Source organism: Ambystoma mexicanum, chromosome 4q, assembly GCF_040938575.1.
Source record: "Ambystoma mexicanum isolate Mex_15411 chromosome 4q, UKY_AmexF1_1, whole genome shotgun sequence".
Lineage (NCBI taxonomy): Eukaryota > Metazoa > Chordata > Amphibia > Caudata > Ambystomatidae > Ambystoma > Ambystoma mexicanum.
In genome coordinates this window covers 728,314,596-728,337,050 of record NC_090928.1, presented here as the reverse complement: position 1 = coordinate 728,337,050, position 22,455 = coordinate 728,314,596, and the positions used below count along the sequence as shown (strand labels likewise).

Here is a 22,455-nt window from a genome sequence, read left to right as displayed (position 1 = left end):
TTAAGCATTTTATTTTCCTTGCAGGTGTGGTGTGGTCCCCTTCCTTGTCAAGTAAACCTCAAAGGCCACAGCGAATGCCCAGCTGGACAGACGTGTGTACCAATAAAGGAAGAGCACTGCTTTGTTCCACCCTGTGTCGGAGTCGGTGAATGCTGGCCTTCAAATCAACCACCAGTGAAAACTAAGTGTAATTCCAACTCCAACTACCTAGACAACAGCTGTGCCAACATCACTTTTGCATTTAACAAAGACATGATGACGCCAGTAAGTAATTTTAAAAAATGCAAGGAATTGTTATTTTTGCAGCTCAATCAAACATATAGGCATTGGGAGAACGAATCAACTGACCCAGGTTGAGGAAATGCATGATGCTAGCTCATCCTATACCAGGTGGACTGTCTCCAGACAAATTAGCAGTATTCAAAAGGGGGGCGGGTGGTGATGGAAGATTTGTATGCTGGTGTGGCTCTAGTCTAAATTGTTGCCTTCCCCTTATCTTGGAGGCAAAGCAAAAGTGATGTGTGTTTTTGGAATTCGATGTTGTGTTGCTCGGCCATTCCTTTTTAACATGGTACAAATCATTTGATGTTAACCATTTATTGTGAATGCAGTATTAAGATTAAACTGTATGGGTGTAAACGGGGCTGCTTTTTATTTCTTACAGTATAATTTCCCCAGAGACCTTTGTTTTCAGTTGAAGCTTGTATCCATCTTAACGATTAAGTTGTTAAAATGTGAGCAATAATAATCAGCGAAGGCTGTAGTAAAATATTTTTTTTTAAAAATGCTTCACCGAGTCTTGTCACGGAAGCTTCAACGCTATTTTATATGGCACACTTTCTTTAAGACTATAATGCAAAGCGGCATGACCCGATGTGAAGTCAGTCGTCGTTTGTTGGCTGGGTTGTTAGTTGCAGGATTTGTGCTTGCAATTTTTTTTTAAAAACGTTATGATTTCTTTGTTCTTTACCATGGATTAGTAACTAAGTTCCGCTAATGCTCCTATTCTCAGAATAGAAAGATCTTCCCTAAATCTGGTTGATTTTCGTTAAGTCTGCGTTGATGAACACACATCTGGACTCGGTGCGAGATTTCGCCCACTTTGTGTCGGTGGCAGAGTGTTTTCAGCCTGGTGCCACTGCCAGCCCCTCCAAGAAATGTGACCAGATTTCTCCCCCCCCCCATTGTTTTCTGTTGTGCTTCGATAAGTGGGTTTCAAAATGTGTCTTAATCGCATGTTATTTTGTCTAATAATTGTAACTGTTTTGTGTGTTGTTCTAGGGTTTTACCACAGATCGTATTTGCAATGAACTGAGGAATCTTGGCATTTTTAAGAATGCTTCAGCCGAGTATTCTATCTACATTACCTGTGAACCGTCACTCTTGGCAAGCAATGAAATCCACGTGGCCATTGTAAGCAATTTACTGGCGTCTTGCTCTTGTTGTTCTGATTAAAGATTTGCAGGGAAATTTGCAATCGTGGGCAGTGGCAAAGATGCTTCCAGACACTGCCCTCCCACACCCTTAACACCTCCACGTGGTGTCCAAGCACGATCCCCCGTTGCACCTAATTTGGCATGTTTGAAAGGTGCCTCTTCACGGTTGAAAATGCAGATAATGTGCAGCAAGGTCTTGCATGCGTTTTTCACTATTGTGATTTGTCACAAATTGAATTGGGTTCTATGACGCATGTAATCCGCATGCTATAAATAAGTCACCCTTTGTGTAATGTTCACAGCGTCAGGGAGCGATTTGCCCAATATGTCAATCCATTTGCACCACATAGTCCTTGGCTCATAGCTTAGGGAGAGGGGGGGGGGCTTCCTATTGTTTTAGCCTTTTTCCTTTGGGATTCCAGCCCTGGCTTTTAGGTCGACCATTACGAAAGAATGTGCGCCGGGGCATTGGACTTCGATATAGAGGGCACTTCTCTTGTGAACAAGATTCTTCTGAACAATCCTGTTTTATAATAAATCATGTTTAACCAGACATACAAGTCCATCCAGCCAAAAATTGCGTGCAGTGGGCATTGTTTTTCTCACGTTTTCTATTTGTATTGGTGGTAGCATTAGTAGTAAAATTAAAATGTTTTTGCGATGGCTTTTAAACCACCCAGATAAATGTTCCTAAGGGGGAGGGCAGTGTAGTGTGGGCTTGCTTTCAACCTGTATGTTAATTTATGTTGCCACTTCGATATTTTTCCCTTACGTTTTTGCTTTGGCAGTTTTTTATTACTGGAATCTTAGTGCCTTACATTGATCTTTCGTCTCTTCTAGTCTGCTGAGGACAGTAGCGAGGAAGAAAACCCTATAAAGGACATCACAGACCGAATAATTGAACTAGTTAGCAAGCGAGATGGAAACAACACCTTTATTGCTGCTGTTGCAGAGGTCACAGTACAAAGGCGGCACACCAAGAACAAGACCGGTGAGTCTGGCTTCTCAATAGGGCTGAATCCTAAAACCTTTTCATTAGATTATGGAGGTATGAGTGCCAAGGCATGGAATAGATTAATAAAAGAAATGCTAAAACAGGACCAGCTTGCTTGCGCGTGAGGCCATATCGTTTGGTGGGGATTGCAGTGAGCAAAATAGACCTCCTGTCTAGTATAAAGGACCAAGAATGTGGCTGAATTTGCTGGTTTTGATACGCATTGCTTGCCTTTCTCCCCACGCCTTATATTCTTCCATCGCCTCAGGAAGTACTGGATTGCTGTTGTGTTGCAGATATCTGCTAAACCACATCCAGATTACTTGTATTTGGGTGTCGGCCATTTTGAGGCTTAGGCCATTACTTGCACTCTTACAGTACCAATATGGTTTTCAAACTATGCCACATTAATGTGGGTCTGCATAGATGCCACAGCTGTTTTTTACGTTGCATAACTAATTGCTTAGGTACTTGACTGGAGAGCGAACACTACCTACTTGCCCAGGTTTTGCTAAATGGACTATATTTTGTTCCATTGGCATGACCTCCAAAATGCAAGTATACCTTAATCTCTGTTGGAAACACTATTTACAAAGTAAGGTGGAATTCATTTTCCACTGCAGTTGCATCCTCTAGAATCCATAACTACATTTTAACCAAGTCCTGAGAAACTTGGCTTCCCTGCCCAGTTACCGTTGATAAGTGAAGGTGTCACTGTTCGGAAATTAAGTTTTCTGAATTGGCTGCCACTGAGGTGAGGTTTAAGAGTTGCTTGTCAGTGCCGGACGAGGCTAATAACGGTGATAATAAAATGTGTGCCACATATAAAGCATTGTGGTGGTGGTAGGTAAACCACTATGAATGCACATCTTCACAAAATGCAATCTAAGAAAGTCAAGGAACTACTTATTGCACTAGGACACAAGATGTGTACATCTTCCCTATTGACATCAAAAGCAAGTGGCCAATGGCGGTGCTGTGAGCTGCACCCCCTAAATGTGGGGAGGCAGCTGGGCAGTACCTATGTTGCATGATAAGGATCTTCCAGCATGAAGCTACGGTTTGCACTCTGGCATGCAGAAGTCCCTGTTCTCCCCATTCTGAGGCAAATCATATGTTGTGTGCTTGTAAAATCAACGTCGTGCCTCGACACACTTGTGTATAGGCGTGTTATGCCATATCATAACTAATCCAGAACATAATAGTCTTATTGCCATCATCTCTGACCAACTTTATTATGTTCGACTAATTTGGTGCTTTTATTGGCTATTTGTTGCTTTGCAGATTTCCTGGTGCCTTTGCTGAGCTCTATCTTGACTGTTGCTTGGATCTGTTGCTTAGTAACCGCCTTTTACTGGTGCATGAGGAAACGCAGGAAGCAGAGCAGCCACCCCCACACTGCTGTAGAAGACAACACCACAAATAACGTGCGAGAACAGTTAAACCAAATAAAAAACCCAATTGAGAAACATGGGGCAAACAGTGTACCCATAAAAGACTATGAAAACAAAAACTCAAAAATTGCCAAAATAAGGACACACAATTCAGAAGTTGAAGAAGACGACATGGACAAGCACCAGCAAAAACCGAGATACGTTAAACAGCCAGCATACACACTGGTAGACAGAGAGGAAAAGCCACCCCATGGCTCTCCGACAAAAAACCCAAACTGGACAAATAAACAAGACAACAGAGACTTAGAAACTGCACAGAGCTTAAGTCGGATGGAATATATTGTATAGCAGACAGTGCCATCGTGCAAAGCCTTCATTGGAAAGGCTTGGAGCTCATAGTTCTTAAACTGTTGTGTAATATTTGAGTCTAAGGCTATTATTTACTTAGAATCCCTATGTTAATTTAAGTTTTGACAAGCTGGCTTACACTGGCAAAGATAGTTGCTGTGGTTGGCTGGAATACCAAGTGCTGCATTTCACATCTATGCAAAACTAGTCAAAAAGTGCCCAAATGTACAGTCTGCTGCAGCTGGTACATCCTGGATCTGTCTAGTGAGTGTCTGCATCGCCATTAGCTCTTCCGCCTGCTTCAACAACGGTCTGGCTGGACTTCTGAAATATATATATATATAGCCTTAGGAAATGCATTTTATTTATATTTATTGAATGTCTTGTTTTCTTTTTTTTGTATATTGGTTTTTATGTTGACGAACAACTAGTTCTGTATTTGAAAGTGCCTTTGCAGCTTAGAACCACAGCAACTATCAAAATCCACTTTATTTATTTTTTTTAATTGTATTTTTTGTCGGGAAGGGGTGGGAACTCTGTCAGCAGTTGCTGGTAAAATGAAGAATTTAAAAAGATGTGTCAAAGTAGGTTTGTATAGACATGTAAATATTTTTTTTATTAATCACTGTGTATATTTGATTTATTAACTTAATAATCAAGAGCCTTAAATATCATTCCCTTTTATTTATATGTATGTGTTTAGAGTTGACTGTTTTTGATAGCTTTGTAAGCTCATGGCTCCTTTATTTTTGAATTTTTCTTGTTACATGTTGCCTATATGCCAAAACTGAGGTGTTCTAAAAATAGTTTATTTTTTAACAATAGGTGGGATTTAAAGCCCCCGTGCTGTTTTTTTGTACATTGTCAAATGTTTGAACCACCTTCTCTAGTATCACTTGACTATTGACTGAGGCAGTTTAGGAACTTAGACTAGAATATTTTTTGCTGCTTTAGTTTTCACGAAAAAAGAGTGACCGGCAGATCTGCTCCAGAACAGTGCAAGGGAACAAACGATTTAGAACAGTGTAGATGAGTGGTTGCATGTATTAAAAAATCAAACTAGCGTGTGTAAGTTGGAAGCACAGCAATCTTCTTTTGTAAATTGATTTTTTTTTCTTCACCATGGAAACAAACCTATTGCCGAACCACTTGTAGATTTGATTTTTTTTGTTATTGTAATCTACTGCTTTTAGGTAGTATTCTAATAAGCTAGAGGTTGAATACTTGAACAGTAGAAGGTCCAGTGAGATCACTGTCTAGATTTGCTGTAGACTCCACTGCCTGCCTTAAGTGAGGAAATCAAAGTGCTATTACCATGTCCAAGGTAAACCAGTAGGCTGACTAACAGTCATCTCATTGGCAAGCCATTGGGATCATGAAGATATCTTGTATTGTGATATTAGTGTTATATATGAAGCTGCAAATACATCTTTGATGTGTTACTGGCAATACATTTTGAAAAGTAATATTTATTAAATTTTTTGTATTAAAACCTGAGATATTGGTTGGGACGGATTTATTTTGAATCGATGCCAGTCACCACTTCCCCTGCATAAAGTAAGGGACTACATTTGAGTTTTAACTATGAACACAGCCTGCTTCTGGTCCCAGAATTGTAAGGTGTGAGTGTATATTTCTGATGCTTGTTCACCTGCTTAGAATCGCATGCTGTGCATATAGTCCGACATCTAGTGGTAATCGCAGAGTATTGCATCTTTCTTTCGAAGATCGAAAGGGGATGTCGACATGGGCTTCACTGTAACACTATCCTCAACGTGACGTGTAGTGTACCCAAAATCCCTCACGCATAGTGGTCCCTCAGATTGTTTTTTCCGCCCAACTAGTTGGTCCCCTTAGGCAGAGCTTGCAAGAGTTGATATTGCTTATTGGTACTTTGTCCCAAGGACGATGGTCGTCTAGTCTTCGCTACTTCCTTTCGACGACTACTTCGTGGACTCCTACGCCGAAGACATCCACTGCTGTTCGGCGACTGGTGCATTGATCGCCCCTCTGGCCAGGCCCTTACAGTAGGAAGAGGGGGCCCCTAGGTTGATTCTTTTTCGAGAATGCATGTCCTTTTCCCTTCTCTTTCCCTCTCTGGTCTGGCTGCGGTCTACCTCTGCTATGGAGAGGACAAATTCCTGTGGAAAGGCTCCCATCGCCGTTGCAATAGGTCTACCTCGTGATCACGACTAGGGTTCTTGCAAGTCCTGCAAGATTTTCCGTCCCAAGACATTAAAGGATAGTCAGACAAAACGGCGGGTGGCCTACGCAATGCAGGCCGAGTTGTTCCCCCTGTTGGCGCGGTCTCTTCAGATGACTAGGATTCCAGCCTCCGACCTGGCATAGACTTTTCGGCGGAACCTTCTGGTTCCCAGATGCCCGTCCCAGCCTTGACAGACTGACAAATCGAAGAAACTGCAACAGGCACGCCGAAAACTTTGACTGTCTGTCTGAAACTCACGGTCTGGCACCCTCCCTTCAACTGTCTTCTCGGCATGCGACTGGGCTTTCTTCCCATAAGGGCATTGCCACAAAAAACACACTACTGCCAACACGTCATCCATGGGCACAACAGCATCTAAGGCTCTGGCGGAGTCTGCAACTGCAACAACGCCTACAGGCATGTCAAACCCAGCATTCAGCTGTTGAAATTACGCAAGAGTCTCGCAGCTATTTCAGCAGTGGAAGAACGCAGCCCCTCTCCCCTCGTCGAGAGGAGTATTCTGAATCCCCCCAGCCTCTCTCAAGGGCTTTATCAGTTAAAACTCCCTTTCTGAACAGCCTTTTCCTCCCCCAGACCCCTCTGCTTCATCCCTGTGGACTAGGCAACAATTTGAGAATTATATGGATATGATGTCCCAATTCATAGACTTCTCAGAGAAATACATTACTTCCAAGAGACATAGGGAGGACTCCTCCTGCTCCATTCCACCAAAGCTGCAGAAGCTTCCAATTCATTGTCAAATTCCTCAAGAGGAGGTATTTGAGTATTCAGAACAAGGACACTAGTAGGTCACTCCTTTTTGATCAGGACACAGCTAAACAGGACCCAGACTGGGAACAAGACCAGCCAACAGATCAGGGGCCTTGGCTCTCACCCACTCATACCCCAGACCTTATTTGTCTAGACTTGCCTTCTTCACCTCAACAAAGGCAGTCATCGCCAATAGATGACCAGATGGTATTTAATGCCATCCTAAAGAGAGCCGCAGATCACTTTCAGATCGTTACACAGGAGGCTGTCCAGGACTGACTTCGTTGAGGACATTCTCAAAGAAAAACATCCCACTAGTTCGGCTATTCCTCTGCTCAACTCCATAAAGAAACACCTTGCTACTTCTTTATCATCTCCTTCCCTCACAAGGGCTGTCAACCCTCAGGTTGAGAAACTGTTTCGCCCCTCTCCATCTGACCCTATGTATATTCTAGGTCATGCCACACCAGATTCTCTGGTTGTTACAACCACCAGAAAAAGGGCAGGGGTGCCACTGTCCACGGCGGAGGCTCCGCCGGATAAGGACTGTGGAAAACTGTATGCCCTCGGCAAATGTTTTGCCACATAATACGACCCTTCTTGCTAGCCACAGTGATGTACAATGGGGCCTGTCCAAGAGGTCCCTGAATCCACTTGATCACGCGTACTGGCCGTTGTCACTGAGGGTGGACAAGTGACCCATAATATTTTAAAGAAAGCACTAGATGCTGCTGAACTGCGGGACACACCCTGGCACAAGGGGCTCTCCTCAAGAGACATGACTGGCTGAAAAGTTCAGGCCTAAAGCTGGAGACTCTGGCCTCCCTGATCAATGAACCCATAGAGGAGTCAAACTTATTTGGTAAGACTGTCGAGGACACCTTGGAGACTGCTACAAAAAGAACATGAGACGCTAAAATCGCTCAACCATATTACAGCCAAGCTTTTCCAAAAGCAGGGCGGTTCTCCAGATATCCCCATGGTCCTCCGGACAAGGTTCATCTGGCAACAGCCAGTATCGGCAAAGAGGGCAGCGCAGAGGCAAGGATAGAGACAAACTAATCCAAGAGGCTCCCCGGCCTCCACATCAAAGTGACTCGCCAGTCCGTGTCCCCTCCATGCCTCCTCGGTCGGGGGCGGTTGTCGTTCAATCATGCATGGGAGGGGGAATCACATCAGACCAGTGGGTGCTCAAGACCACTGTTATTGTATAGAGTTCCACCGGCCACCTCTATCACCCACCAAAGAGCAGACGCCTATCACGAGCACACCTGCAAATCCTGCTGGTAGAGGTGCAAATCCTTCTAGAAAAGAGCGCCCTACAAGTCGTGACCATTCACCGGGTAAACAAGGGTATTTATTCAGTGTACTTCCTTGGACCCAAAAAGGATCTCACCATGCGCCCTGTGTTAGACCTGCGCCGATCAAACAAATATGTCAAACTGCAAACATTTTGAATGACAACAATGCAGGAAGTAATCCCACTGCTGGTGCAGGAGGATTACATGGCTGCATTGAAATATGAAAGTATGCATCTTTCATATCCAATGTTGCCAGCACACAAAGTATCAAAGTTTCATGATAGAGGACATGCACTATCGGTTCAAGGGTCTTCCCTTTGGCATCACCTCAGCTCCACGGGTGTTTACGAAGGTACTGGCAGTAGTAGCTGCTCACCTGCGCAGGCAGTCCATCCCAGTTTACCCTTACCTCGATGACTGGCTAATAACGTGATTCGTACGGAACATGCATACCAAATACCCAGAGGGGGGTAGTTCTCTTCTTCAACCTGGGGTTCTCCATCAACGGGAAAGCCCAGTCTAGACCCCAGCCAAGTCAAACAGTTTCTGGGGGGCTCTAATTCGAACCAAAGACTACATAGCCTTCACCTCCAAGAGGGTTCAAAACATGCTGTTCCAGATCCCTCACTATGTAGCCAGTCACAAGGTGACTGTACGCAAAGCCATGCGACTGTTGGGGATGATGGCCTCCTGCAGCTACCTAGTTCCACACGCACATCTGCGCATGCGCCCTATGAAAGAGTGTCTCTTTAGTCAATGGTGTCGGGCCAGCGGACAATGAGACGATCTAGTGGTTGTCTCGGCAGCCCTCGCTTATTCTCTGCAGCGGTGGTCAAGGGAAGAGCTCAAGGCCCTGAAGGCATTCCAACCTCACCTCCAGGGAAAGATAGTTATAGTCCTCATGGACAGTACTACGGCCATGTATTGCTTTTAACAAACAAGGGGGCACTCTAGGGCTGTCCAAAACGGTCACAGAACATGTGGAAATAGGCTCTCAAAAATAAGATGTACCTCCTGTCACAACACGTTCCAGGGAAACTCTTATCTTCTGGCGGACGTACTCTGCAGAGTCTTCCCACTACCAGTAGATTGAGAGTGGTGATTGCACGACGACATTGTTCCCAACATCTTCGCAGACTGGGGCTTCCGAGAGATGGACTTGTTCACAAGGAGAACGCACAATGCCAGGATTACGCCTCAACACCTAACATGTAGTGCACGACTGAAATCCTTATTTATTTTTGTCTAAAAGTTCTTTAGTCTGTATGATATACCACTCACATCACACCCTTCTCATGGAACCCCCCCCCCCCGTCACACTGAACCAGGAATCAGGCTAGTTTGCAAAGGTAAATATTTATTTAGGTATTAAAATGTAATCACCATAGGTTGCAATAGGTACACAACAATCACCAATGGGGTGATGTAACACTGAATAATATCTTTAATACACAAGGAGTAAGTATTGAGAAAAACATGCAGCACAGAAATAATACCTTTGTGCGGTTCAAATTAGATAGCACTGTGGTTAGAGGTTCCCCCTGCACACCCCTCAAACCCCAATACACAATGTAAAGAGATAGGAGGAGAGAGCAGGTATTCAGGAATGGCAGACTTCAAACAAAATATCAATCCACTTTCCCCCCCAGCAAACACAAGAGAAAAACAGAATTGACTGTCAAGCTGTCAGAATGGCTTTTAAAGTTATCTTGAGAATGGACTGGGCAAAAACACCAAATATGATCAAAATTGTTATAAATTCTTATGGGAGCCGCTTTGGATGGTTGCGCACAAACGCAGGCAATGATTTAATGATGAGCAAACATTTGAAATCTTAAAATTGAAGTCGGAAGCAATCAAAAGGTGTTTTACACGTGTAGGAATTTTACCAAATGAAATTTCGCGGCTAACTTCACTGCGCGATAATCGCGATAACAGGAGAATCGCATTGATTTAGAGTGGTCTTTGGTGCGATGGATAGGTATGGATGTTAGCTACAAGCAGAAGTTTGTTAACAAATTCTGTTTCTAGCACAACAACTAAGGAAGTTACAGATGTTTTAGTGGAGGTTGTTTTTTCGGGATAGACGCAAGAAGGGAAAACAGGAATGCGCTTTTAAACTGACAGGTTGCTTACACTAAAGGATGACTATGAACAAAACGAATACCCCACAGGAACAGTCACTTGATCAGGGTGACTGCCTGCCAAGGAACTCGCCCTCTTCAGATGAGAAAAAGATCAGCGCAGAGATAGTTTTCACAATACTGGTTATGGAGAAAAGAGAATGGTTTGGAGAGAGGTTCAGGCAATGCAAAGATAGTCCTACAATACAGGTTCTGAATACAAGATGGGATGTGGCTAAGGCTATGCAAAGTACATATGCTAGTGACACAATTCTTCCTATTTATACTCGCTGGATAATTTTATAAATGGAACTGTCAATTCTGGGCAGGGGATAAGATCTGGTTTAGAAAGACAGCTGGGCACATCAGGCAATGTCAGCAAGGTGCTCTGGTCACAGCACTGGACTGGATCTGCAATACACTCTGGTCACGGCACAGGACTGGATTGGATCTGCCCTTCTTGGTTCTGAGGATAATTATTTTCGGCAGGCAAGCAGAACAGCACAGCCCGGCTGTATTATGATGCTTCCCCTTTAGGCTTGTGGGGCTTCTGTTCTGGAATTTGAGGCCTAGCTGAGAATGGTTCAGCTATGCAATAGGCCTCTTGCTTTGCCAAGTTTCTGGAGTCTGGAGCAAGGTGCTCTGCCAGCATCGGGATAGTGAGTGACTCTGTCCTTATGTGTGGTGAGCTGACTCTATTTATGCTATGATAAAGGGGGAGTGTGGGCCGGTTTAGCCTAAGCTTGCCCCTTTGAAACGTGATTGGGTCAGAGTCTGCTCTCTGCCTTGATAGGAGCAGAGAAACTGAGTCATCTTTATGGTGTGATTTAATGAGGCTGATAATCCACCCCTAGCCCCTGAAACACAAAATCTACTTTTGGCAAAATAAATATTTCCACATGTGCAACCTCTAACCATCACATATACAGATTACATATTTTACATAGCAGCTACTCCTCAAAACCCTGTAGCTGTGGGATCTTGTCCGCCTTTTCACAGAAGTTTGCCCTTTTCACTAGGAACACAATGTTCAATTTCTAAGAAAATGTCTACAAGTGTGCATGTTTAACATGGGAATAAGTGTATAAGGTTTCACAGTTCTAGCGGAAATACATTTTGCGTAAAATCCTATTTCTTGCCATTTCTGTCCAGAACATGCCACGCAGTTCTGGTGCCTCTTCACCCGTGCAGCTGGAAATTACATTACATTAACACTTGTTATTTTTATATTTTTCACAATTTGAAATCGTAAGTTATCAGTCTTTTTACAATGTGTCCTTTGTCCTTCTTAAGCAACAAATGGTGGTTTAGCTCCACCTCTTTGGTCGCTCCCTGGAAGCCCAGGAGCCATCCACCATGTTTGCTCCTTGCAGAGGCCATTTACAACTGTCTTCGCACTTCGCATTTCCTGAGCTGGAGTTGGCCATTATTCCTTTTTGCCTCTGTAGACCAGGTTCTTTCCTGTCCTGTACTTCACACTTCTCCTGGATTTCCTGCTGGGGGGAGGGGGGGGAGACCATCCTTCTGTGAGAAAACCTGTTATTGAAGTTCTGCAGCTTTCAGCCAGGTTTCATTAATTGTTAACTCTGTTGAATTTTCCTTGGCACAAAACAACTGGTTGTATCAAATCACAGCTAGAATTCTCATGCAAGATTTTAAACCATGGGATCAAAACAATTACGATATGGGTTACTATCAGTAACAGGCCTCTTAGATTGCAAACATTTTATTTTAGCTTATACATGTTAAAGTTTAATCAGGCAGGCCACTGACCGCTGTCATCCCAGCAGCCCTCTGCTGCACAGAGATTTTTGACAGATCCACAGACAGGCCACTTTTGCTGTGAAACTCTTTATGCTTTTATCTTTTCAAGACATTGTAAGTTCACAATGGTTTCTTAATCTAGCACCCAGCAGGAATTTTGAATATTTGAAAGTGTTCTGTACCGGCATTCTGACATTTCAGCAACATAGACAAGGGTGATTTAAAGCAGGATTTGGGGTTTCATTTAGCAAAGCACTGCTTTTTCCTTCTGCACTCCACTTTCAATTGTTTTGGGGCCCAGTGACACATTCCGGTAGTGAGAGCTCTGCTCCACCACTGACAATATGCATGGCAAATTGGCAGCCATCTTTTTGTGGGTTGAAAAGCGCAATTTTCAGGGATTTTGGCACGCACAAGGGTTTCGCAGCCATTTTGCTATTTCTGGCACCACCATAGCAGAGTGATGCGGCATAGCAGAGGAAAAGTTGGTCAAAACATCCCACAGAGCCCCCCCCCTCCCGACTTGAGGTTGACAGCCCGTCAATGGGAAGTCGGGAGATTGGGATGTTCTTTTTTCCTTTGGTCCAGGTGGAGAAATCTAGCTGCCTCCCCCATCAGTGCTGGATAGACGCGCACTCCTCGCCGGTTCTGGTTGGGAGTCGGTTCTGGTTGGGAGTATGGAGCGATACTCCTGGCTCCTTGGGTCTTACCTCCCGATCCCCGAGTGGTCCTCCTTGGTACTTAGAATTTCTTAGTTCCAATGCTAGGAGCCAGAACAGAGCATGGTTATGGAAATTTCCCCACTACTACTCCCCAAGGGTGTAGTGGGGCAGATGCATACATTGAAGACAATTTGCAATATTCCCTGCCTATAATTACTAATGATTTTAACAGGTGGATTCTTCTAAGTTGCCGGAATTTCCCCCTCTGGATTTCCAGTTGGCTCCTATTTGCCGCAAAGTATGCCTGGGATGGCAACTCTTCAGCTGGTTGATGTGGACCCACTTGTCTTCCCCCTCTGCCAAACTGCCCTTGGGGATGCAGATTCTGTAGGTGACTGGTGAGATTCTGCGCACAATTTCAAAAGGACCCTGCCAAATAGGGAGGAATTTGCGCTCTTTGGCTTGGTTCCTTTGGAAATTGTACAAGTAGACCTGGTCTCCTACTTGATATTCTTTTTTTTTTTAGTTCTTAAGATCATAGTGGGTCTTCATAATGTCTGCAGATCTTTCTAGATTCCGCTGAGCATAGGCAAAAGCATGTTGAAGGTGTTTTCTCAGATTCTCAACATACTCATGAGTTGTGGAGGCATTTATCTAAGGTCTGCTCTTGTATTGTGTAGAGCAGATGCTGGGGTAGCACCATCCTTTGTCCAGTCAGTTCAAACGAGACATTTTTGTTGCAGAAGGGGTAGATCTGATGGCCATCAGGACAAGGGGTTATCTAATGTCCCAACTTGGCCCAGAATCTGCCACAAACATTTGTAATATGCTCACAATAGTTTTGTTGTATCTCTCAACTCCACCATTAGAGGATGGCCAGGAGGCAATGTGTAGTTTCTGTTTGACCCCAAGTATCTCCCATATCTTTGTCATCACTTCGCTAGTGAAGTAACTACATCGGTCTGACTCGATTCTTTGGGGTAGTCCAAAACGCGAGAAGATGTGGTTGATCATCAGGGCAGCTGCTGTTTCTGCCTTGCAATTTGGGGCCAGGAGACATTCCATCCATTTAGTGAACAAGCATGTTACGGTCAACATGTACATGTCCCCCCCTCCCCTACAGGAGCGAATCACAGGCCTGATAAAATCGACTTGTAAATCTGACCAAGGCAGTGTCATCCCCCTCTTTTGGAGGGGAGCATGGTGTGTGAGTGATGTTGCCTGAAATTGTGCGCACACAAGACACCCATTCAATTATTGGTCGAGGTCCTGCCCCATGTGTGGCCAGTATGCAACCTCGCAAGATTTCTAATGTCATATGAAAACCCTGATGACCGGCTATGGCCGCATCATGGGCGTGACTTAGCATCAGGCTTCGGAATGAGGTAGGGACCACCCACTGGTCAGGGCCAGATATGGATTTCCTCACCAACAAACTGTCTTGGATTTGGAACATTTTTGGACATTTCATCAACACTGAGGTCCTCTTTCCCCAATGTAATTGGTATCAGTCGGGAAAGTTCTCAGGGTCCTCAATATGTTGATAAAACTTACCAATTATTGGATCCCCTTTTTGAGCTGTAATCAAAACGGCATCTGGGGTCTCCTTACTCCATTGTGCAGTTGAGAGTTCATTGTGAGCATTTGTCTGGGACCTAGTGATAGCAGTGACCTGGATTTCCCCCTAACAGGGACTCTATCTCAAGTAGATCCCCCTTGGATGGCTCCAGTTTTGGCCAGCTGATCAGCTAGGTCATTTCCAGTTTTTTCTGGTCCCTCTACTTTAGAATGACCCTTGATCTTTTCCAGTAGATGGTCATCCTATTCGAGGTGACCAGATGATCAATATTTTGTATTAATTTCCCATGTTTTAATGGTTTGTTATTAGCACATAGCACGCCTCAGCTGGTTTTCCAGTTGACCAGGTGCTCCACGAACCCGTTCTGTACATAATCTGAATCGGTGATTATGACAAGTTTGTGGAGTTGGTGTTGGACAGCCATCAGCTCTGCCACTTGATAACTTCGGGGAATGATTTTGTACCCAGCGGAGGGTTCTGGGGCATCATTCACCCATGCATTCCCTACGCCGGCCACAAGTTCCTTTTCCTCGTTGTTGTCAACATGGTAGGAGCACCCATCCACACAGAGTGGGCATTCCCTCACACTGGTCTTCTTCATAGACTTTGTGTGGGGAATTAAGGTAGGCCTCCATGTTGTCCTTGATTTTAAGACTTTCGTCTGAGAGAGTTTTCTCTGGCACAATCATGCAAGTCAGCCAGAACTTGTGCGAGGGGGACTCTTCTTGTTTTGGCCATATCTGACCTCCACAGGAAAGCCTTGCATTGACAGAATCCAGGAAGTAATTTGGGAATTACTAACGTTTCCAGCCCAGATTGTGTCACTTTGAAGATATTGCAAAGGTTGGTGTGGAGTCTCCACTATGATGTGTTCTCCCTGGATAAACGGGCAGTAAATCTTCAATGCCCACACCGTTGCCAGGAGTGCCTTCTCACAATCGTTGAATTTTTCCTCCACAGAGGATAAAGTCTTACTCGCATAGGAGATTACTTTATTGACCTTGTCATGCTTTTGATATAATACTGCAGTCGAGCATGTATTTGAGAACCCTGTCTCCAAGAAGAACTCCTTGTTTTTGACAGGGTAAGCTAGGCAAGGCGCTTGTGAGAGGCTTCTTTTGAGTCGTCTTACTGCCTCGGCCTCTTCTGGACCCCACTCCCCCTTTGCCCCCCCCCCTTCAAAAGGTGGATCAGGAGTCTTGTGATCTCTGTGTAATCCTGAATGAACTTTCTGCTGTAATTAGTTAATCCAAGGAGGCTCCTTTGTTCCTGCAGAGTTGTCGGGTCTTTCATATTCTGGAGGGCTTCTACTTTCTTTTCCTGGGGACAGAGACCCTGAGGTCTCATGCCCCCAAAAATTGACACGGGTTCTGCACCACTGTGCCTTTTGAAAAGAGAGTTTTGCTCTGACAGCCCTCAACTGTGTCAGAACATAACGGATCTCCGCTATGTGTTCCTCCACAGTGGAGCTTTTGACTAGAACATAGTCTACATAGGCCAGGTTACCCCTTTCACCCAAGTCGGGCATGGCCTTGTGCAGAAAGATGTTAAATTAATTGCCGGAGTTGATGTATCCGAACTGCTGCCCCCTGAAGGTAAAGGTCAGCTTGTATTGGTCCTCCCTTCTGACAGGCACAGTCCAGTACCCATTGGTCAGGTCAAAGGCAGTGAATACCTTTGACGCCTGGATCTGGGCCAGCCCTTGGTCAATGTAGGGAAGAGGCCACTGGGAAGTATGGACCTGTTTGTTGAGCTCCCTTAGGTCAGCACAGAGTATCCACTGGCCGTTAGGTTTCAAAATCCCCAGCACTGGATTATTGAAGGTGCTGTAGACTGGACAAATTATTCCACAGGACTCAAGGTTCTTAATTATTTAAGTAAGGGACTCCATTGATGCGAGAGGCAAGCGATATTGCTTCACAAACACTGGAGTCAGGCCAGGGTCTGTGGGAATTGTTGTGTCGATGTCGGTGCGACCGCAGTCATATGAGTCCACCGCAAAGAGATTTTGAAAATCTAAGAAAACTTGAGTCTCGCAGGCATCAGCTAGGTTGACTCTCTTCAACCATCTGCCTGAAGCCTGGAAAGACTTCCGGTTTGGCTATCTCAGCGGCCTCCTCCAGCTAGGTGAAGTCCCTAGTCAAAGTGCTGGTTTGGACTAATGGCTTCAGGTGGGGAAGGCAGTCCTTGTGAACTTGAAAGATCACCTCATCCCTCCTGAAGTCACATGTCACATCTTCCTTACCATAAGAGAAGGAAGTGTACACCAGGAAATTGCCCCCATGCCAGGTGAAGATCCTGTCTGGGGTTGTGTCATCGCCGCTATCGCTGTCAAAACAGTTCTTGGGGATTGGTCCTAACAGTTTGTTACCTAAATCTATGGAAAAATGTCAGTTATCAACTGCTATTCCAATAATGGTGCCTGCGCCCAGAGTGATACTCTTTAGGTCGCTGTTATCCACCTCTATTGGAATGGTGTTGTGTTCTATGTTGACTAGTGATGTTGGGTTTACCCCCAACCCTTGCTGTTGGAAATGAGCATTTAGATGTACATAGGCATCAGGATTTTTCAGTTTCTGTCCTCTTAATTTTTACTTCCAGTGAAAATTGTCGGGTCCGTTCTGGGATGGCGACTTCCTATCCAATCTGAATTTCAACTGCGTATGGCAGCAGTTGAGCTGACCGAAATGCTTTCTCTGGGTCATCAAAGTCCATGGGATTACCCGCTAATGGGGACCAAGCTTTGAAGTTTATTAGGTCCAAACTAATGGCAAAGCGATTGAGAATGTCACTGCCTAAATAAAATGCAGCAGAGACATCTCGCACGACCCAACAATTATGGACTATGCTCCTGTTGCCTATGGAGATTTTTTAGCATACAGGTCCATTTCCCATTTGTCTAACAGTTTAAATGTGGGAATGGCTGGATCTTTCCGGAGTTTACGGCACATGGCCTCGCTGATGAAGCTCTTACCGTTGTTCACGCATACTCGGGCGAGAACAGAGTCCTTGCCCTCATTTAACTGAATAGGGATGAACAACTGCTCTCCAATTTTCTGAATATCAGTCAAGCTTTGAGCTGATTTCTCATCTTTTTGGACTATAGAAATGGGATGTTTCAGTTTTTTTGGTCGGTTAGTCTCGGTCCAGAGGACCTTGTTTACACAATCTATGAGGGGAGACAATCTACGCAGGTTGTCATTCCCTAGTAAACTCGGTGTGCCCTCTGGAATCACAATTAAGACCGGGTGCTTCACCTTGTGTCGCCCAATTTTAATGTCTAAATCCACAGTCTCCTCAACAGGAATTTCCTTCCCATCGAATTTCTGAAGTCCAGGAAGAGGGGTGAGAGGAATTTGGTATTTCTCCCCCCTTCCTGAATTCAGCTGATCAAAGGCCCTTTTTGACAAAAGGGTGGCTTGGGATCCAGTGTCAAAATTGTGCATTGCCACTGTATTTTGACCGGGGCATAACATCTTGCCTCCTTTTCTTCAAGGGGGCAAAGATAATGCAAATTGTTGGCCAATTGGTGGGTTAATTTCTTTGCTTTGGATTCTGACAGAGAGGTGATTTGGGCTGGGTTTTGTTTGGGATCTTGGGAACCTGTAAGCAAAAGGTGACAGCTAGATATGGGGGGAAGTTTTGGGCTCCCCTGGTTCTGATTCTGGGCTGCCCCCACCCCCTTTTTGGAGGCAGTCACCAGAATGGGTTTGAACAAGGGGATTTGCGTGCTGGTCATTCTGGGTTTCGATGATGGGCGGTTTTAACTCTGTCCCCACATCTACCCAGTCTGGATTGGGATCCTTTGGGACCCATTTTTCTTTGGGAGGAGTTCCCCCATCCTTGAAGGAGAAGATCCTTTTCCCAGAATCCTCCGAGGACCCCTCTTCTTCAAACGGGAAGATTTGCACCTCCTCCACAAAATGGGCCTTTTTAGGCTCTTTATTTCTTCTACCTACCCTCTGTTCCTTGGGTTGTAGACTTTCGGGGGCAGGAGATTTTGGTTCCGGTTCCTGGGTTTTCGGGGGCTTTCCACAAGTGGGGAAGGAAGCTTCCTCTAAGGCTTTACACCCCCCTTCCCCTTGTGCCTCCTCCCTGGGAACCGGTGGGTTGTCGGGGTTCTTCCCCCATCATTGTTCTGGAGTACCAGACCTTGGATTTGAGGAGTTCTGGACCGCCATGCTCATCTAAGGGTTCTGTTGAGCCCTCAGCATGCGACCCAGATCCTGTGCCATGTTCTGGACCTGGCGCTCCAGTTGGGACACCCGCTCTGGCTAGTACAGGGTCCTCTGGTCTACCCTGGATTGATCCCGAGAAGGGTAACTATCCTTTCTCGCATAATACCCCTGGTTAGGATAGTTTTGGTACCTCTCCACATTTGGCCTCCCCTCTCCCGGATTGGGCTGTCTGGGTTCAGGAAAGTGGGGAAAGAAAGAAGGGTTGTTTTGGGGGTTGAAGTTTGGCGGGTACCGGGGAAAGAAATTGGGTCTGGCATTTGGGGGGATTACTGCCCTCTTGGGGAAAGTGAGGAGGAAAGTTTCCTGGGTTTCCAGCTGTCTGGTTGGATCCCCCCCCTTGGGCTGGGGGAGTCCACACATAGCCCAGGATTGGTCTGTTGCCCTTGTAGCATGGTCTGATATAGTTAGGGGTCCCATTGGTTGGGTTACCTCCCTGACCCCCTGTCCGGGATTGGCCCGAGGGCCGTCTGGGGTTGGTCAGATTCTGCGCAGGAAGGTTTTTAGGCCCCCCCCATCTCTAGATCTAAAATGGGGGCAACCTTCACCTCTGCCACCTTAGCAGCAGCATGAAAGTCCCTCACTAGCTGGGTCATAATGTATTAAGGGAGCGCATGAAAGAAGGTGTTCACAAATTCCTTACTGTCAGTGCGCAGCCTTCTAGTGGTCTGCGCAAAGGCGCATTTCAATTCCTGGATAAATTCTTGTGGGGCCTGGTCTTCCCCACATTGTAGGTTGCCTTGGGGCCTCTTGAGGGTTCCTATGAATAGAAACCTGTTTTAGGATGGCCGCCCTATAGGTGGACCATCTGGAATGGTTCTGATCCTCCAGCCCCGCAAAGAAGCTGGAGTACTCAAGTGAAAATGTCCACTTTAAATATTGAATACAGCTTTGGCTGTCCTTCAGGTGGAAAGTCTCCATCTGCTCAAATAATTCAAGGTGCTCCCAAACCGAATATTTGGCATTTTTGTGGTAGGGCGTGATGACGCTCCTAATAGCTTTTATTTGCTTTAGGGGATCCTTGAGTAAAGCTCTCTGGACTTTGTTAGCCTTTTTAGTTCTGGTCACCCTGGTCCACTCATCCTCTGACTCAGAGGCACTGCTGCCAGGGGTGGCTGTCTGATCTTCTAGACTCCCCGAGCTTGGGAATGGCTGGCAGAATGTGGGGGCCTAGTCTCTTGGGACCTGTGTCGCTCAGAAGAGTCCTCTGACTCTTCCTTGCTCCCAGGATTGGTTGAGTACCCCTCCCCCCCACTGTCCTATCTGGGAAGAGGTTTTTAGTATGCTCTTAGTGGGCCTAGTCTCATGGAATTCCCCACCAAATTTCACTGGCTGATCCCTAGGTATGTGATATTTCTGAGGATCTAGTTCTCCCCTCACTGGAGTCTCCCTGATCAGAGAAGATGGCCCTAGCACTTGGGAACCTGCACATAGATGTCCGCCCATCCATTTCTGGGAGGCGCTGACCTATTAGACCCATATTTCCCATTGGGTTGAAGTCTACCATCCCCGTGGACCTTGGTTCATATGAGCCAGTGGACCTGGGGGTGGCAGAGTCCATGGAATTGAAGGGATTAAAGGCTCTGATGCCAGAGTTCCTGAGGTTATGCTCGGGGGGGTTTACCTCTCCCATCTGACCTCCTCTCTTCCAGCCCTTACTCCCTGATGACATGCAAGAATCTGACCATTTTGTTCCTCTACTAAGGCCTTGCAGGTCTCTATCAGTTGTTCCTGCATGGCTATCAGTCTATGGAGCTTGTCATATTTTTCACAAAGAGCCTCATTGTCTCTGTGTTTCCTACCTGCATTGGGAGTATTGGGCCAATTTTTGCTGCAGGAGACTCGCCTCCTGAGTTTGGTCCTTACTAGCCTGATTATTCTTTGCCAGAGCATCTTCCACCCTCCTGGTATGCTCTATCAGCTTTTCATAGTCCATTTTGAGTTCACCCAGTCCCTGAAGGGCCAGGTGATTTTCTTCTAGCTCTGTTTTTAACTGGCTGACCTCCTGGCCTAAGGCGTGCCTTTCCTGAGTTAGAGTGCCCCTCTGTGCAGCCAGGTCGTCCCTTTGTTTTCTAATGGCACATAATTTCTGGCGTTCCTCATCAAAATCTGTTTGAGTGTGGAGATCCTTCACTATTAATTTATTATTTTCCTCCTTTAGTTAATCAATCTGACTTTCTAGGGCAACTATCTGCCCTGCGCAGGCTCTATTATAATTTAATTGCCGTTCCAACTTTTGTTGGCTCTGTTGTAGAGAATCCAACCTTTCCTGACACTCTATTTTCAGTGTACTGTTTTGGTATCTTGCTCTACCTTCTCTTGCTGCAGGAGATCCAGATCTTCCTTTACTTTTGTCAGGTACTGTCTGGTTTCTCTGTCTGATTCTTGGCTCTTTTGTACCCTTTGCTCTGCAGAGTCCAAATCAGTTTTCGCTAGGGATTGTACTTGCCTCTTTGCCAGATATAGGTTTTTGGCATATTGTTCCTGTATTACTCCAATGTGGAGGTACAGGTAAGCCGCAATTTTACATTGCTCTTTTACTTTTGGGGCCATATATAATTCACTAAGTGCTTGGTGTAATGGATCCTGGTCCTGCTATGTATCTAATTCTGTGGCAGTGACTTGTTGTTTGATTTCCTAAAGCCAGACTTTCTCATCCTGCTCTACCCATTCACCCCTGACAAACTATTTGTGCAGTAGGTGTTCCTTTGCAATATTGATTTCCACTGGGGTCGCCATTCCGGAAATATTAATTTCCTTCTGACTTATCTCAGGGTTACTTTACTTTTGCAAAACAGGCCTAACTCGTTTGAGTATTTCTATTGAAGGGTGTTTATTTTTACAGTGTAGCACAGTATGGTAGCCCAACAAGGTGTATGTACCCCGTCAGTTAGCACGCTGTGTTAGACTGTCACAAGTGGTATGTCTAATTCAGCCCCCAAGCTGTAAGTGATTTCAATCCAGCACACGCCCAAGTCAACGCCTAGCATGTAGTGCACGACTGAAATCCTTATTTATTTTTGTCTAAAAGTTCTTTATTCTGAACGATATACCACTCATATCACGCCCTTCTCCTGAAACCCTCCCCCCCTCCCCCCTCCCCGTGTCACACTGAACCAGGAATAAGGCTGGTTTGCAAAGGTAAATATTTATTTAGGTATTTAAAATGTAATCACCATAGGTTTCAATAGGTACACAACAATCACCAATGGGGTGATGTAACACTGAATAATATCTTTAATACTCAAGGAGTAAGGATTGAGCAAAACAATTCAGCACAGAAATAATACTTTTGGGTGGTTCAGATTAGATAGCACTGTGGTTAGAGGTTCCCCCTGCACACCCCTCAAACCCCAATAGACAATGTAAAGAGATAGGAGGAGAGAGCAGGTATTCATTAATGGCAGAATTCAAACAAAATATCAATCCCACTTTCCCCCAGCAAACACAAGAGAAAAACGGAATTGACTGTCAAGCTGTTAGAATGGCTTTTAAAGTTATCTTGAGAATGGACTGGGCAAAAACACCAAATATGATAAAAAATTTCTAGCATTGTTATACATTCTTATGGGAGCCGCTTTGGATAGTTGCACACAAACACAGGCAATGATTTAATGAAGAGCAAACATTTGAAATCTTAAA

General features: G+C 45.1%; 1 protein-coding gene across 1 annotated transcript in view; it reads left to right on the top strand.

Annotated features, from left to right (window-relative positions):
• The window catches only part of JAG1 (jagged canonical Notch ligand 1), a 52,544-nt gene extending 46,875 nt beyond the window's left edge, over nt 1-5,669 (top strand). Inside the window, exons 23-26 of the mRNA XM_069608328.1 lie at nt 25-264; nt 1,282-1,413; nt 2,277-2,427; nt 3,715-5,669. Of these exons, the coding sequence (XP_069464429.1) occupies nt 25-264; nt 1,282-1,413; nt 2,277-2,427; nt 3,715-4,172 (981 nt within the window). The 3' untranslated portion in view covers nt 4,173-5,669. The remainder of the gene's footprint in view (nt 1-24; nt 265-1,281; nt 1,414-2,276; nt 2,428-3,714) is intronic.
• Nucleotides 5,670-22,455: the final 16,786 nt, after the last annotated feature.